Source organism: Stegostoma tigrinum, chromosome 12 (assembly GCF_030684315.1).
Source record: "Stegostoma tigrinum isolate sSteTig4 chromosome 12, sSteTig4.hap1, whole genome shotgun sequence".
NCBI lineage: Eukaryota > Metazoa > Chordata > Chondrichthyes > Orectolobiformes > Stegostomatidae > Stegostoma > Stegostoma tigrinum.
In genome coordinates, this window is record NC_081365.1 from 33,691,589 (window position 1) to 33,706,589 (window position 15,001).

At 38.7% G+C, this 15,001-nt stretch overlaps 1 protein-coding gene across 1 annotated transcript in view; it reads right to left on the reverse strand.

The window, feature by feature from the left end:
• The window catches only part of LOC125457152 (cell surface A33 antigen-like), a 37,912-nt gene continuing 22,911 nt past the window's right edge, over positions 1-15,001 (reverse strand). The window contains exons 3-7 of the mRNA XM_048540978.2: positions 10,910-11,123; positions 9,043-9,207; positions 7,027-7,143; positions 5,761-5,887; positions 1-2,719 (exon numbers count right to left, since the gene is read on the reverse strand). Coding sequence (XP_048396935.1) covers positions 2,521-2,719; positions 5,761-5,887; positions 7,027-7,143; positions 9,043-9,207; positions 10,910-11,123 — 822 coding nt within the window. The 3' untranslated portion in view covers positions 1-2,520. The remainder of the gene's footprint in view (positions 2,720-5,760; positions 5,888-7,026; positions 7,144-9,042; positions 9,208-10,909; positions 11,124-15,001) is intronic.

Genomic DNA, 15,001 nt, shown 5'->3' on the forward strand with positions numbered 1-15,001 from the left:
TGATTTGTCAACTTAGTGACTGTTACTTTATTCTCATATCTATTATTGTATGAATATAAAGATAAAGAAGCTAAATAGAATCCTCTCCAGACACCAACTATCATAAATGGGAGCTTAATTTTTAATGTTAGACTGAAAATGCAAAATGACTTTTTTTAAAATGTACACAGTTACCCAGCAAAAAATCTTTCATGTAATTGTTGGTTATGAAATAGAATCATGTCGCACAGACACCCATCAGAAGTATGCCTGTTTGAAAATACACTATTTAAAAGATACTGAAACTTTTTTACTTTCAAAAATGGAAGAATGTAGGAATGGGAATTGGGTAACTTGGATTAGCCATTTTACTAATGCATTCAGATCCATTTTCTAGACCATATCCTCTTTAAGCTACAGGCCACATATTTTGCCAATTGTGCACAGTGTAGTCTCTGGAACGTGACAGCATAACAAATGAGAAACATTATCAGCATTGTTTCCTTTCTTTACCTCACAGAAAGGATTATCTCACAAATAGAAAAACAGAGATTTGACATACTTTCAAGAATTGAGCCTGGAATTTCAGAAACTTTTGTTGCATTTAAAGATGAAGAGATGGTTTATGAAAAAATGGTCATGAAGAAATCTCAAATGTTATAGTTTGAAGTCACATGACACTAGGTTATGATTCAACAGCTTTATTTGAAATCATAAGCTTTCACAGCTGTGCTCTTTCATCAGATGAAGTAAAAACACTCCAATGGAATTTATGATCAGAGACATAAAAAGATAATACAAATGGTGCGATTGGAGTGGGGCTGACGAGCTGAATAATAAGTCTGCTAGAGCTAAACAGTGATAACAATGCTAGTAAAGCGTCAACAGTTGAGTAGCAAGTGAAGGGATGATCTACAATCTGATTATTTGAGGCAGAGATAGTTACAAAAAATTGAAAATAGTGGTGCTGGAGCTAAACCAAATGACTGGAATAAGACCCTCTCCATGTGACTCTGCACCAACCATTATTAGCTTTCACTTCATCTGACGAAGGGGCAGCACTCTTTAAAGACTTGTGATTTCATAAACCTTTTAGCCTGTAACTTGGTGTCATGTGACTTCTGACCTTGTCCACCACAGTCCAACACTAGCACCTCATTATTTATTGTATTTGTTTACAGAAAAAAAATTGAAAAATGCTTTAATTCATGTTTTAAGCAAGTTAAACTTGTTACTTTTGAGATACTACTCGGTATTTTAATGTTTGAGGAAGAGTGCATGGATTGTGCCTCAAATTAAAGGTATGCAGCCCATCATTCTTTGAAAGCTCTTTTGTGGGAGCAATTCAATTAGTCAAAATCCATGACTCTTAATTTTAAAAAAAAACCTCTCCTAATTTCTGCTAACCTTTCAGGCATTGCATTCTAGATCACAGTTTGGTACAGTGATTCCTGGCACTACATCTGGTTCTCATTCCAATTACCTCCAATCCAGTCCTGGCAGTTATCAATCCTTCAGTACTGAAATTGGTTTCCCTTTACTTAATATGTTCAAAAGTTTCTTAACCTCTATCAAACCTCTCAAGCTTACTTTGCTCTACTTTTGTCTAATGAACTTTGTTCCTCTGAAGGCTGCAAGTTCCTTTTGTTTTTTAAGTTAATTCACTACCTGAAGGCAAGTCTAGTCTACAGTGCCACAACCTTTTATTACAGGCTAGGCAAAGTGGCAGGCCTTGACTGCACCCCAACCAGAAACAAAAATCACCCCAGACTCTGTATTAGAGAGATTTACATGTTAATAGTCAACCTGTTTGGCCACATTTTATGGATGCAGTTTAATTGGCCATAGGTCCAGCTGGAGTTGGACCTGAGATATTTAGCTCAGAAGCAAGGAGGTTACCCATTCCCATAAAATGTGTGGAAAAGAGAAGCAAACTGCAAGGTTAAAAATGAAGCTAAACTTCATAGATAATATCGATTGAGGCATTCTTGCAAGGTGTCGATTTATATTAAATAGCCCACATTAAAGCATAACTTTAAACAATTATATATCCCTTTTTTTAAAAAAAGGGCCAAAATTAAAAATAACAAACTTTTTTAAAAAAAAATGTAGAGTGACCATCCAGCATCCCAGAAGATCCCCTCATTACCAAGAGACACCTCAGATGAGAGGGTAAGATTGAGAATGTAGGACTTCATGATGACTTCTGCAGTATGGAAATTGAACTTTGCTGTTGCTATCGCTGTCACTCTACATTGTGAACCAGCTGTCCAACCAGCTGAACTAACCAACCCCCAAGAAATCCGACTGCTGATTGAAATGAAAATGATACTTAGGACTTCTTTTCAGGACATAACCAAAATCTAAAGAGTTACTTTTAAAAAAAGTCGATAACTCTAGAAAAGGCAGCTATCTTATTTTAAAACAAAAAAAACCTTACCTACATACACTTACTGCATTAAATTGTTCCAATTATATTTTGCAATTTTAAGACCCAATTTTACCCATTAGACTAAAGCTACTTTTGGGAAACTGCTCTTATTACACATCGTGATTCTCTGGGACATATCTAGGTTTATTCGGTGGTGCCAAGGGAGTTCTGACAATGGGACGGGGAGAGTTCTCCCCTTCATTTTCGTAAGGAACTTCATCATAGTAGGCTCCTCGATTGTCATGCTTTGCGGAATTCCGTTCAGGTAGTTCTTCTTCATCTTCATATTCTCTGTGGTGGTGTTGATCCCTATAAAATATGATAATATTAACCCTTTTAACATCAAAGTAAAAATTTGGACCATGAAGAATGTCTTTGTTCACAGTGATTGCTTCTGTTTATAATGGCATATGTGACACCTTTCACCTGAAGATATGTTAAACGTCGGCTTAGGATGTCAGGTGATTATTGCAAGTTTTAGACTTCTCTCAGGAAGATTCAAAAATTCTTTGTTTTGAATGGATCAGTAGCCACATATGACATTTCCCTGAATACTGTTGCCCCAGCCTACCAAGTTGCTAGAGTTGCTAGAGAGGAGGGGAACGGTTTTTGACACATTATCCTTCCATTTAAGGACTCGAGTTTCCCCAAACCTTTGTAACAGTAAAACAATACGGAATTTGAAGTTCTGAAGCCTACTTTCCCAGTGCTAAAAGAGGAAGCAAAAACAAGGGGGTGGCGCGGGGGAGAAAAAAAAGTTACATGTCAAAACCAAACCTAACAGGAAGTGGGTAAGGAACAGTCGATACATTTACCTACAACTCTCCTTGCAGTTTCAGTCACATAGACCACGATAAGACGAGTAGCTGAAAGGGAGAGCAGGCTCTATTTCTACGAGAGGTGCTTCCCAAACAGCAACCATGCTTTGTTAATGGTCCCCTCACAGCTGACCCTATCCCTAGTGTAGAATTTGCAGATAGGAGGGAGTCCCAAAATGATTAACCCTAACCTTCACAGTTCACTGATAAAAGTTTAGGATCTGGGGGAATAGGCACACCTAGTCCTTTGTAGCAAAATCGCAATGCTGGTTCAAACATACATTGGGCCTGGTATTTTTCAAGTCCATGTTTCAGTACCAATCACTTGCTGCATGATAATTAAATTAATTTTTGTTTCGATTTCTGATTTTTGTTCTTGTAAAATGTTTCACCAACTTGTGTTCTGCGATTTACCTCAGTTGTCTTGATGACTAGAGTGTGGTGCAAAATAGAACAAAATACAATGCAGTTTCAGTCCCTGTACTGGCTGTAGTAGTTAAGAAATCCTGCCCTCCTCGACCTACCTCACTTGTGGAGTTGTTGCCCTTAAGCTGCACAACCAGTTTTCTCCGTCTGAGGGTGATGCCTCTGGCCTGTTATGGGCTTTGGCTTCTTAGATCCCAATTGGCCAACCACGCAAAGTGTAATCCTGGAGTTTGTCACATTTCCATCTATCTTATCCAATCAAATAACCTTGTTACCTTTCCCAATGTTTTTAAATAACCAATAAGTTAATTGTTAAGAGAAAATAAGAAAAAGATATTGCTTTGGAATGCTTAAATTTTCATCTTTTGTTTTCCTTCGGTAGCTCAGGAGATGAAGCCTCAGTTCCTGGAGGTTCAGGGCAGTCCTGTGGAATTGGCCTAATCGGGACCTAAACACATTATTCAGGCTGAAAGAAGTTTACCCATTCCTATTTTACATCAAAATAAATAACTGCGGCTGCTGGAGATCTGAAGCAAAAGCGAAACTGCTGGAGAAACTCAGCAGGTCCAGCAGCGTAGTCATACAGCGTGGAAACAGATGCTTCAGTCCAACTTATCCATGCTGACCAAGTTTCCCATTTCTCTGTGTTTGGCCCATAACCCACTTAACATTATTTTTTAGATTAGATTCCCAACAGTGTGGACAAGTGGCAAGTGACATTTGCGCCACACAAATGCCAGACTATGACCACCATCAATAAGAGACAATCTAACCACTACTCCTTGACATTCAATGGTTTTACCATCACTGAATCCCCCACTATCAACATTCTAGGGGTTACCACTGACTAGAAACTCAAGTGGACTCACCAAATTAACAGAGTGGCTACAAGAACAGGCCAGAAGCTAGGAAAACTATGACAAATAACTCACCTCCTGAGTCCTCAAACCTGTCCACCATCTACAAGGCACATGTCACGAGTGTGATGGAATACTCCCCACTTGTCTGGATGAGTGTGGCCCCCAACAACACAAGAAGCTTGACACCATCCAGGACAAAACAGCCCACTTGATTGGCACTACATCTACAAGCATTCACTCCCTCCACTGGCTATGCTCAGTAGCAGCAGTGTGTACTAACTACAAGATGCACTGCAGAAATTCACCAAAGATCCTCAGACAGCATCTTACAAACCCACGACCACTTCCATGTAGAAGGATTCGGGCAGCAGATATATGGGAACACTGCCACCTCCAAGTTCCCCTCCTCACCGTCCTGACTTGGAAATATATTGCTGTTCCTTCTCTGTCACTGGGTCAAAATTCTGGAATTCCCTCCCTAATAGCAGTGTGGGTCAACCCACAGCAGGAGGACTGCAGTGGTTCAAAACGGCAGCTCACCACCACCTTCTCAAGGGCAACTAGGGATAGACAAGAAATGCTGGCCAGCCAGCGATGCCCATGTCCCACAAATGAGTAAAAAAAGAAGTTAGCATTTAGAGTTTGGTGCCTGATGAAGATCCTGGTGAAACGTTAACTCTGCTTTCTTCCCATAGATGCTGTCAGACCTGCTGAGTTGCTCTAGTAATTCCTGTTTTTGTTTCCTGTTTTACGTCACTTTACTGACTTTCGGGGAAAGGGAATAATGAGAGTCAAAAAGGCAGACTGATAACAACATGGAGGACAATTCCATTTGCAAGAGGAAAACACTTTGGATTAAGGACAGCAAATGACAGGCTAGCAACACATGCAGCCTAGACCATGCCTCAAATGTAATTTGCTAGTTTAGAATTGTGACCTGAAAAATCAAAGGACTAGCCGCAACAATGCTGGCAAGGGGCTTGGCATGATTTAGTGATAGCACAGTCAATCAGAAACAACTTAGCCATTAACTGCCTCACGTTTAAATTCAGACAGGTTGTATTTCTCGTGCTGTTACCATTTCCCCAAAGTGTAACCAAATGTATATGTAATTTGGTTGTCCCATTCTCTATATGAATATGTCAAACTGAGATTTCATCCAAAGGTCTGGGCAAATGTTCAAAGCTCCATGTCACTATTTCAAAAACAAGGTGTGTTTCCATTATCTGTTGCATTTTCTACTCACCCCATTTCATAATCTTTGGGTGCCTTTTCATCACGGCAACAGCAACAGTAAATAATGATGCCAAGGATTACGATGACAGCAATTGCACCTCCGATAATTCCACCATAAAAGCCAAGGTTCATTGAAGCTAACAAATTGGGAAACAAAGCTTCAAACATGGAGTATCATTTTCCATTAAAAGCTTTATACAAGTTACTTCTACGAAAAAATGTAAACACCCCTTCTTGTTACATTTACACTTTGTAAAGTTGAGAGGCTTTAGAATGGTCTTCAGTCTCAATTAAAACAGTGTTCGAGTATTGTGTACAATCAGTCTGGTATGGTTAAAGATAAAAGGGAGACCCTGATTGTGTTACTGTGGCAATAATGTAAGGTATTATGGTGGAAGGCTCTGTGCTCAGTGGACAGAGTCAGAGTCTCCCAAAGGCTCAGAAGGATGGTGAAAATGCCAGGTTTTGTACAGCTGCTCTTTTAAACTGTCCTCCAAGAATGAGAGGGGGCTGGGCTCTTGAGGATTGCTAGATACAAAGTTCCAAAGCTCATATGATTCAATTTCCACAGCAAGGATATAAAGGAAGCCTGGGTGTAGTAATAGAGCTGTGTAATTATTTTAAATTCATTTGTGTGATGTGAGCCTTGCTGGCTGGTCAACATTTATCACCTGTCCGTCGTTGCTTTTGAGAAGGTGGTGGTGAGCCACTTTCTTGAAGCACTGCAGTCCATGTGCCGTGCATAGCGTCCACAATGTTGTTCAGCAGGGAATTCCAAAATTTTGACCCAGAAAAAATGAAGGAATGGCGATATATTTCCAAGTCAAGGTGCTGATGCAGTAAAATGTTTATTTAGTGTGGCAGGTAATTGTTCAACCCAACAGTTTATTTGGAAAGGAGTTATAATTTTGAGGTGAAAGACAGGAGTTTTAAAGTGAATTTGAGGAAAAGCTTTTTCTTGTGTAGGGGATAAGGGATCTGGAATGTCCTGCCTAGGAAGGAAGCTGAGGCTGGAAATGTCAACATTTAAAAAGAGCTTGGATGAACACTCAAAATGTCATAACCTTCAAGGCTTTGGACAAAGTGATGGAAAGTCAGACCAGCGTCCATTTAAAGTAGTTTTTGTCAATGCAAACTCAATATTCTATACTGCATGATTTGAAAACACAAATACAATAAATGTCTTAATTAATTAAACTATGGAAACTTCACAGCATATGCATAACAATCAAAAGTAAATCAAATTAGATTGGCTGATTTTAGCTAAGATACTTACGAGGCATTACCGCTAAGGTTATATTACAAGAGACTGTTTTGATCTTATTTCTTGACGTGCATACGAAGTAGCCAGATGTTTCAGCTGAAAGATTTTTTAGCAATAATCCATCTGGTTCTGAGGGAAAATGTAAGAATTAGTTTTAAGAAATATAATATATTCGGGGAGCCTGTGATGGGTTCTCACTGAAATTGAACCACAAGTTACTAAAAAGTATTGCAGTAATTAGTGAGTCCCAAAAAATAAATTCACTATGTTTGAAGAGTTTTGACAATTTTCAGTTAGATCAACAAATGAAACACTGCAAGGATTTACAAATTAAGGTCTCTTTCCCAACCACTGCCACCTCCAAACAAAATCCATGACTCCTTTCTAAAATAAAGAACATTTCACACATTACGTTCCATATAAAAATTTTGTACAGCAATTCCTCACACTGCCTCTGGTTCTCCTGCCAGATACCTCAAATCTAACTGCAGAGGTTATCAAACTTTCAGAAACTGGAAATGGCTTTTCTTTATTTACTTCATCAAAAGCCTTATGGGGTAGCAGCAAATAATAATTACAACATACATGGAGTGAGAGTAGAGTTAACATTTTGAATTTAATAACTGTTCTTCAGTTGGAAATGTTAACTCTGACTTCTTCGTACAGATGCTGACAGACCTGCTGACTTTCTCCATCAGTTACAAGTTTTGTTTCAATTTCCAGCATCCACAAGTTGTAAAAGCCAGTCATCCACAAAACTAGCCATTCTAGGAAATGAATTGCCATCGAGAGTTTCTGGTAATTGTGATTATTTGCTGACCTCCAAGACTCTTAAAATGAAACTCGTGCAACAACACTTTTTTATACCTTTTGTGTACATTTTCTCCTAACTGACTAAGAAACAGGCTAATATACATCAACTTGTTCCAACTGGTCTGTAGAATCATTTTTCAGAAGTCTTTTATTTAAAATCAAGTTACCCAGATGATGGACTGAGATTAAAAATGCTTATCTTGTGAAAAATCCATTTATAACTATTAGATCAGACTGTATCAAATTACCAGATACAAATACATGCAGCCTTTAAAAAGAATAAACATACTTTAGAAAAGTACATTCTAAAGTGCTGTCCAATTGTACTGGTTCAGGAAAGATTGTCTGTTTGGCTCGATGCACATAGGTTTGAGCAGAAACATAAAGGCACATTTCAAAACAAGAACAATTTTGAATACTGTTGTTTTGTGCACAGTTTGTATGTAGGTTATTGACTGCAGTAAACATGGTACCTGTGCTCCATTATGTTTAACATGTTTGGCTTATAGTTATAGAGGCTACAATTTAGTACTGACTGTCACTATAAAGAACGGTTTAATGAAAAGTTAATGATGTAAATCCCCATGAAAAAAACCAAAAGACTAAAAATGTTCATGACAGATGAAGATGGGTGAACACAAGATACTGTTGTCACAAAACTGATCTAATGTACAATGCCAGCAGGCAGATTATAACTAGCAAAGATAACTCCTACAATTAAAACATGGTAATAAATAAAATTCAAACAAGTTAACATCTGTGAATAGGAGTAGTCATTTTGACATACTGATAATACACACAAACATGAGAAACAGTGATACAATGGTAATGTTACTTGAACCATAATCCAAAAGCTCAGACTAATTCTCTAGGAACATAGATTTGAATCCTACCACAACAACTGGTTGAACTTAAACATCTGGAATTAAAGCCAATTTCGTGGTAGTTTCATGACTATCATTGCCATCATAACCGAGCTGGTTCATCAATGTTCTTGAGAGAAGAAAATCTACCGTCCTTAATAGTTTTACCGACATGTGATTCCACACCCAAAACCAATGTGGTTGAGTCTTCACTGCTCTCTGCCTGCCTACAATTCAGTTTATAAAGGCAGTTGTGAATATGAACAAATGCTGAATTTGTCCATGATAGACATATCCCATGACATTTTTTTCTTTAACATTCAAGATTAAACATTTTACAGTAAATGCTAACCTTGAGAAGACATTTGGGGTAACTGTCTTGGCTGATTCATTCCATTGAAACTCTGCCAAGAATAGGTTGGTTTTGGAGATCCTTCTGCAGAGTGACAAGTCAGTTTAACAGTTTGTCCATATTCAGCTTTTCCTTTAATTGTACAAACTGGTGGTGATGGAGGGACTGCAAATCAAAGTCAGGACAGATTATTCAGGGTTTTTTCTTCATTTTATCTCTTAAAGCAGCTGCCATGAAAAAGATAATTTAATAAATCATAATATCGTAGATGTGAAATAGTTTTAAATTTCAGGGGTATATTGCATTACAATTTTTTTTTAATAACATCTGTAATATGCAAAATATCACAAAACAAATCACAGAAACATTAGTCAAACTGAACTTCACACAGAAGTACTAAGTGAGGTGAATTAAAAGCTTGAGTTAAGGGAGCATTCTTATGGAGAAGAGAGAGAGAGACTGAGCAAGTCTGCATAAATGAGTCCAACAGAAAGATATTTAGCAAGAACATTCAAGTGCTTGTGGGACAGATATCTGATGGCACAAATACCAATTATTCAGCAAACAAACCAGGGAAGCACAAAATGCCAGAGCTGGATGAGCACAGGAATTTTAGGATCACTGGAGGAGGTTACTAAGATGGGAAGCATTGTGCCCGTGAGGGATTTGAACACTCGTTTTACGTTATGTATGGACCAAAAAAGTTAATTTTGATCACATAGAGGCAATGTGATTTTGTTATTTTTGATACTCTTGCATTAATTAGGATTTGTACATAATATGCAGGGAAGTTCAACAACAAAACTGCATTTAGTTATTATTTAATAACCAGATTATTAAACTTTAATTTTAAAACATGCAACATCAGGTATTGGATGGCAATTGTATAAGTTTGTGGGAGATGAGTGAACAGTAATGTTGCTCACTAGTACCAGTCTGAATAAAAATAGAACATAAGATGCAAGAGCAGGAGTAGACAATATGGGCCCCTAGATCCTGCCCTGCAACTCAGTGACTGATCATTAACCTTAACTCCCGTTTCCTGTCTTCTTCAAACATTCCTTGATTCCCTGTGGAGACCAAAAAACCTCTCTCTGTTTCTTTCAGCCTTAAATATACTGAAAACCAGAACATCTGCCCACTCAGGGTAGAAATCCTTTGAGTGAAGAAATTTCTATTGGTCATCAAAAGTGATTCAGCACCCATGTTCCTCCCTCCCACCCCCACCATCCAGAGGCTTTACTCATGTTCTAGATTCTCAAACCAGGTGAAACAACCACTTAGTAATACATGTATTACTATCAATGCAGAAAATATTAATTTTCATTATTGTCATTAAGACGGTATTGAATATTTTAAATGTTCTATCAATTAAAATCTTATACACAACTTGTAAAGAATAAAATATTGAAGTTAGATGTGTTTTGCAGAATCAAGAACCTGGCAATTAGTTACAAAACAAGATATTCATCTGTTATTTATCTAAACTCCCAGTGAGCACAAATGCAACTTGTACAACCTCTCCTGACAAGACAACCCTTTACAACCCACTGAATGGGATCCTAGTGAATATTCTTGTAACGGCTTCCAATGCAAGAACAGTACATCTTTCATTATACAAGACAACCAAAACTATAGAAGGTATTTCAGTGTTGTCTGACCAATCCCTGTATGGTTAAGAAATGTATGTATGGAACCTTGCAACTCCCCCAGATCTAAGTGGAGGAACTGGGCTGAGATTCATAGCTATAGACAACATCATTAATTAATCTTTCTTTTATTCAGTGACTAGAACTGTGTACACTTAAATCCTAAAAACATTACTACTAACAACAAACTGTTTCTGCTTATTTGTCAGCATCCTTACCCAATACAGTCACTTCTACTGTGCCTTTCCGTTTGCCTTCTAGGTCCAAAGGAGTTTTAACTTCAACCTCATAGGTTCCACTGTCTGTCATAAGTGAATTCGCGATCTTAATTGAGCAGTCATCCACGTCAACATTTCCTGTGAAATTTGCTCTGCCCTCATACATCTTTCCAGCTTTATAGTATCCACCATGAAAGAATTGGACCACATCAGTCTATATAAAAAAAAAATTAAAATCAGCAAACTCCAATGCCAGTTATATGTCTCCTGCTCGTTAAAGCTTCCGGTTTTCGGAGGATTGTTTTCTCAAAACTTTTTCAGAAATTTTTTTTTAAATAAACAATCCTAGAATGATAATCAAGCATAGAGTATTGCTGTATATTTCCCAGTGTACTGAATTAGGTCTCCTGTTGCACTCTTACTCCCTTCTAACTATTGTTTCTCAAACACCAATTGTATATTCTGACTGAAACCAAAACAGTTATGGAAAAGGACAGACCTGATCTAAAAGTTAAAGTTCTAAATTAGAGTAAGGCCAATTTTAACAGTATTAGGCAGGAACTTTCAAGTTGACTGGGAGAGGCTGTTCACAGGTAACAAGACAGTTGGAAAGTGGAAGGCCTTGAAAAATGAGATAATGACAGTAAAGAGACAGAATGTTCCTGTTTGTGCAAAACGCAAGGCTAGCAAGAGTAGAGGATGCTGAATAACTAGAGAAATTGAGGCTCTGGTCAATTAAAAGAAGGAAGCTCTTGTCAAGTATAGAGAGCTGGGATCAAGTGAATTCCTAGAGGAGTTTAAAGGTAGGAGGAGTATACATAAGTGGGAAATCAGGAGGGCAAAAGGGCAAACAGTGTTGAGAATCCAAAGATATTCTACAAATACATTAAGAGAAAAAGAGTAACCAGGGAGACCATAAGGTCCCTTAAAGATTAACCAGGCCACCTATGTGTGGAGCTACAGAAGATGGTTGAGATACTAAATGATTATTTCACATCAGTATTTACTATGGAGAAAAATATGCAAGCCACAGGACTTGGGGAATAAATAGTGACATCTTAAAAAATGTCTATGTTACAGAAGGAGAGATGCTGGATGTCTTAAACCACACAAAAGGTGGATAGGTCCCCTGGACCTGATCAGATGTATCCCAGAACTTTGTGTGAAGCTAGGGAAGAGATTGCTGAGTCCTTTGCTGAGATACTTGTATCATCAATAGGATAGGGTGAAGTGTCATAAGCCTGGAAGTTGGCTAATGTGGTGCCCTTATTTCAGAGAGAGGTGGCAAGGAAAAACCAGGGAACAACAGACTGGTGAGCCTGATATCAGTAGTAGGTAAGTTATTGGAGGAGATTCTGAGAGACAGGATCTACATGCATTTGCAAAGGCAAGGACTGATTAGGGAGGATCAACATGGTTCTGTGCATGCGAAATCATGATTCACTGATGGAGTTTTTTGAAGAAGATTGATGAAGGCAGAATGGTAGACATTGTCTACATGGGCTTAAGGGAGAAGTGATGGCCTAGTGATATTATCACTGGACTGATAATCCAGACACCCAGATAATGTTCTGGGGTCCCAGGTTTGAATGCCACCACAGCAGATGATGGTATTTGAATTCAATAAATATCTCGAATTAAGAATCTAATGATGACCATGAATCCATTGTTGATTTTTGGAACCGTTTTCTGGTTTGCTAATGTCCTTTAAGGAAGGAAATTGCGATCCTCACCCGGTCTGGTCTACATGTGACTGCAGACCCATAATAATGTGGTTGACTCTTAACTGCCCTCTGGGAAATTAGGGATGGGCAATAAATGCTGCCTAGTCAGTGATGCCCTCAACCCGTTAATGAATCAAAAAAATTTCAACAAGATTCTGCATGGTGGAGTGGTTAGTAAGGTTAGATCACATGGAATCCAGGGGGAGCTAGCCAATTAGATACACAATTGACTTGAAGGTAAGAGACAGAGAATGATGGAGGAGAGTTGTTTTTTGGACTTGAGGCCTGTGAGCAGCAGTGTGCCACAAGGATCGGAGCTGGGCCCACTGAAACAGTGTCATTTTTATAAATGATTTGCATGTGAGTTATAGGAGGTATGGTTAGGAAGTTTGCAGATGATGCCAAAATTGGTGGCGTAATGGACAATGAAGAGGGTTATCTAAAATTACAAAGGGACCTTGATCCGATGGGCCAATGAGCTGAGGAGTGGTAAACGGGGTTTAATTTTGATAAATGTGAGGTGCTGCAGTTTGGTAAGGTAGATCAAGGCAGGACTTATACGGTTAGTTACTAAATAAAAACCAAGCGAACTGTGGATGCTGTAAATCAGTAACAAAAACAGAAGTTGCTGAAAAAGCTCAGGAGGTCTGGTGGCACCGGTGAAGAAAAAAAATCAGAGTTAACGTGTCGGGTCCAGTGACCCTTATTCTGAACTTATACATTTAATGGTCGGGCCCTGGGGAATGTTGCCAGACAAAGGGACCTAGGGGTGCAGGTAGACAGAATGGTGAAGGCAGTGTTTGGTACTCTTGCCTTCATTGGTCAGTGCGTTGAGTATAAGAGTTGGGAGGTCATGTTGCAGCTGTACAGGACATTGGTTAGGCCACTTTTGGAATACTGTATTCAATTCTGGTCTACTTGCTGTAGGAAAGATGTTTAACTTGAAAGGGTTCAGAAAAAATTTACAAGGATGTTGTCAGGCTTGGAGGGTTTCCGTTATGGGGAGAGGCTGAATAGGCAGGGGCTATTTTCCCCAGAGTGTGGAGGCAGAGGGGTAACTTTATACACGTTTATAAGATAAGGGACATGGATAGTGTAAATAGACAAGGTCTTTTTCCCAGGGTGGGAAAGTCCAAAACTACAGGGCATAGGTTTAAGGTATGAGGGGAAAGATTTGAAAGGGATCTGAGGGACAACTTTTTCATGCAGAGGGTGGTGCATGTGTGAAATGAGCTGCCAGAGGAGGTGGTGCAAGCTGGGAATATTACATCATTTAACTGGAATTTTGGATACGTACCAGAATACGTAGGGAAAGGTTTAGAGGGATGCTGGCAAATGCGACTAGATCAGTTTAGGATATCTGGTCAGCATGGGCCTGTTGGATCGAAGGGTTTGTTTACATACTGTATAATTCTATGACTCTATTTAATGATTAAGAAATTTATAAGGAGAAAATCTTTGATACATAACAGACAAAATATATACAAGAAAATCAAGACAGTTTGAGAACACCAATAAAAAAAGGGGAAAATACCACTTATGCAGTCTGAAAGGAGAATGCTAACTGGCTGACAAGTGGACTCTGATTGGTAGAGGCATTGCCATGGAAAATGTAGCTGTTAAGGATGGTCTACTGTGAACTGCCAGGTTTTGTTTAGATTTCAAACCAGGCAGATTGACTCTAAATTTTCAGGGCAATGTCCTGACCAACGATTCCATGAATGGATGTCATCTGTTTTGTGGAGTTGAAATAGGTGCATTGCATGTACACATTATGTTTGCAAACAACAGCACCCTGTACATTAATATATGCAGCTTCCACTATACTCATGTAAAAACACCGATAATGGGCAACTTCTTCCTGATCTTTCAGATGGAGACAAGATATGTACAATTGTGTTCATAAATGGGTTAAGTTATTTAAGAGATAGTAGGAACTGCAGATGTTGGAGAATCTGAGATAACAAGGTTTACAGCTGGATGAACACAGCAGGCCAAGCAGCATCAGAGGAGCAGGAAGGCTGATGTTTTGGGCCTGGACCCTTCTTCAGAAAAGAAGGGTCTAGGCCTGAAACATCAGCCTTCCTGCTCCTCTGATGCTGCTTGGTCTGCTGTGTTCATCCAGCTCTACACTTTGTTATTTTAAATTATTTAACTTGGGTCACAGATCAAAAAAAGATTGAAAGGCTAAAGGTAAATCAAGGAAATTCTTAATGTCAGATCAAAGAACCAGCTTGAAATCTCTATCTGAGACATTATCAGTTATGCCATATTGCCATGGGAAGAAAGTACAGGAAGATAGTAATTTGGACTTGTTGATATTGCATCTCAGACGGTAAAGGAGTGAGATCACGAGTGCGAAAGAGAG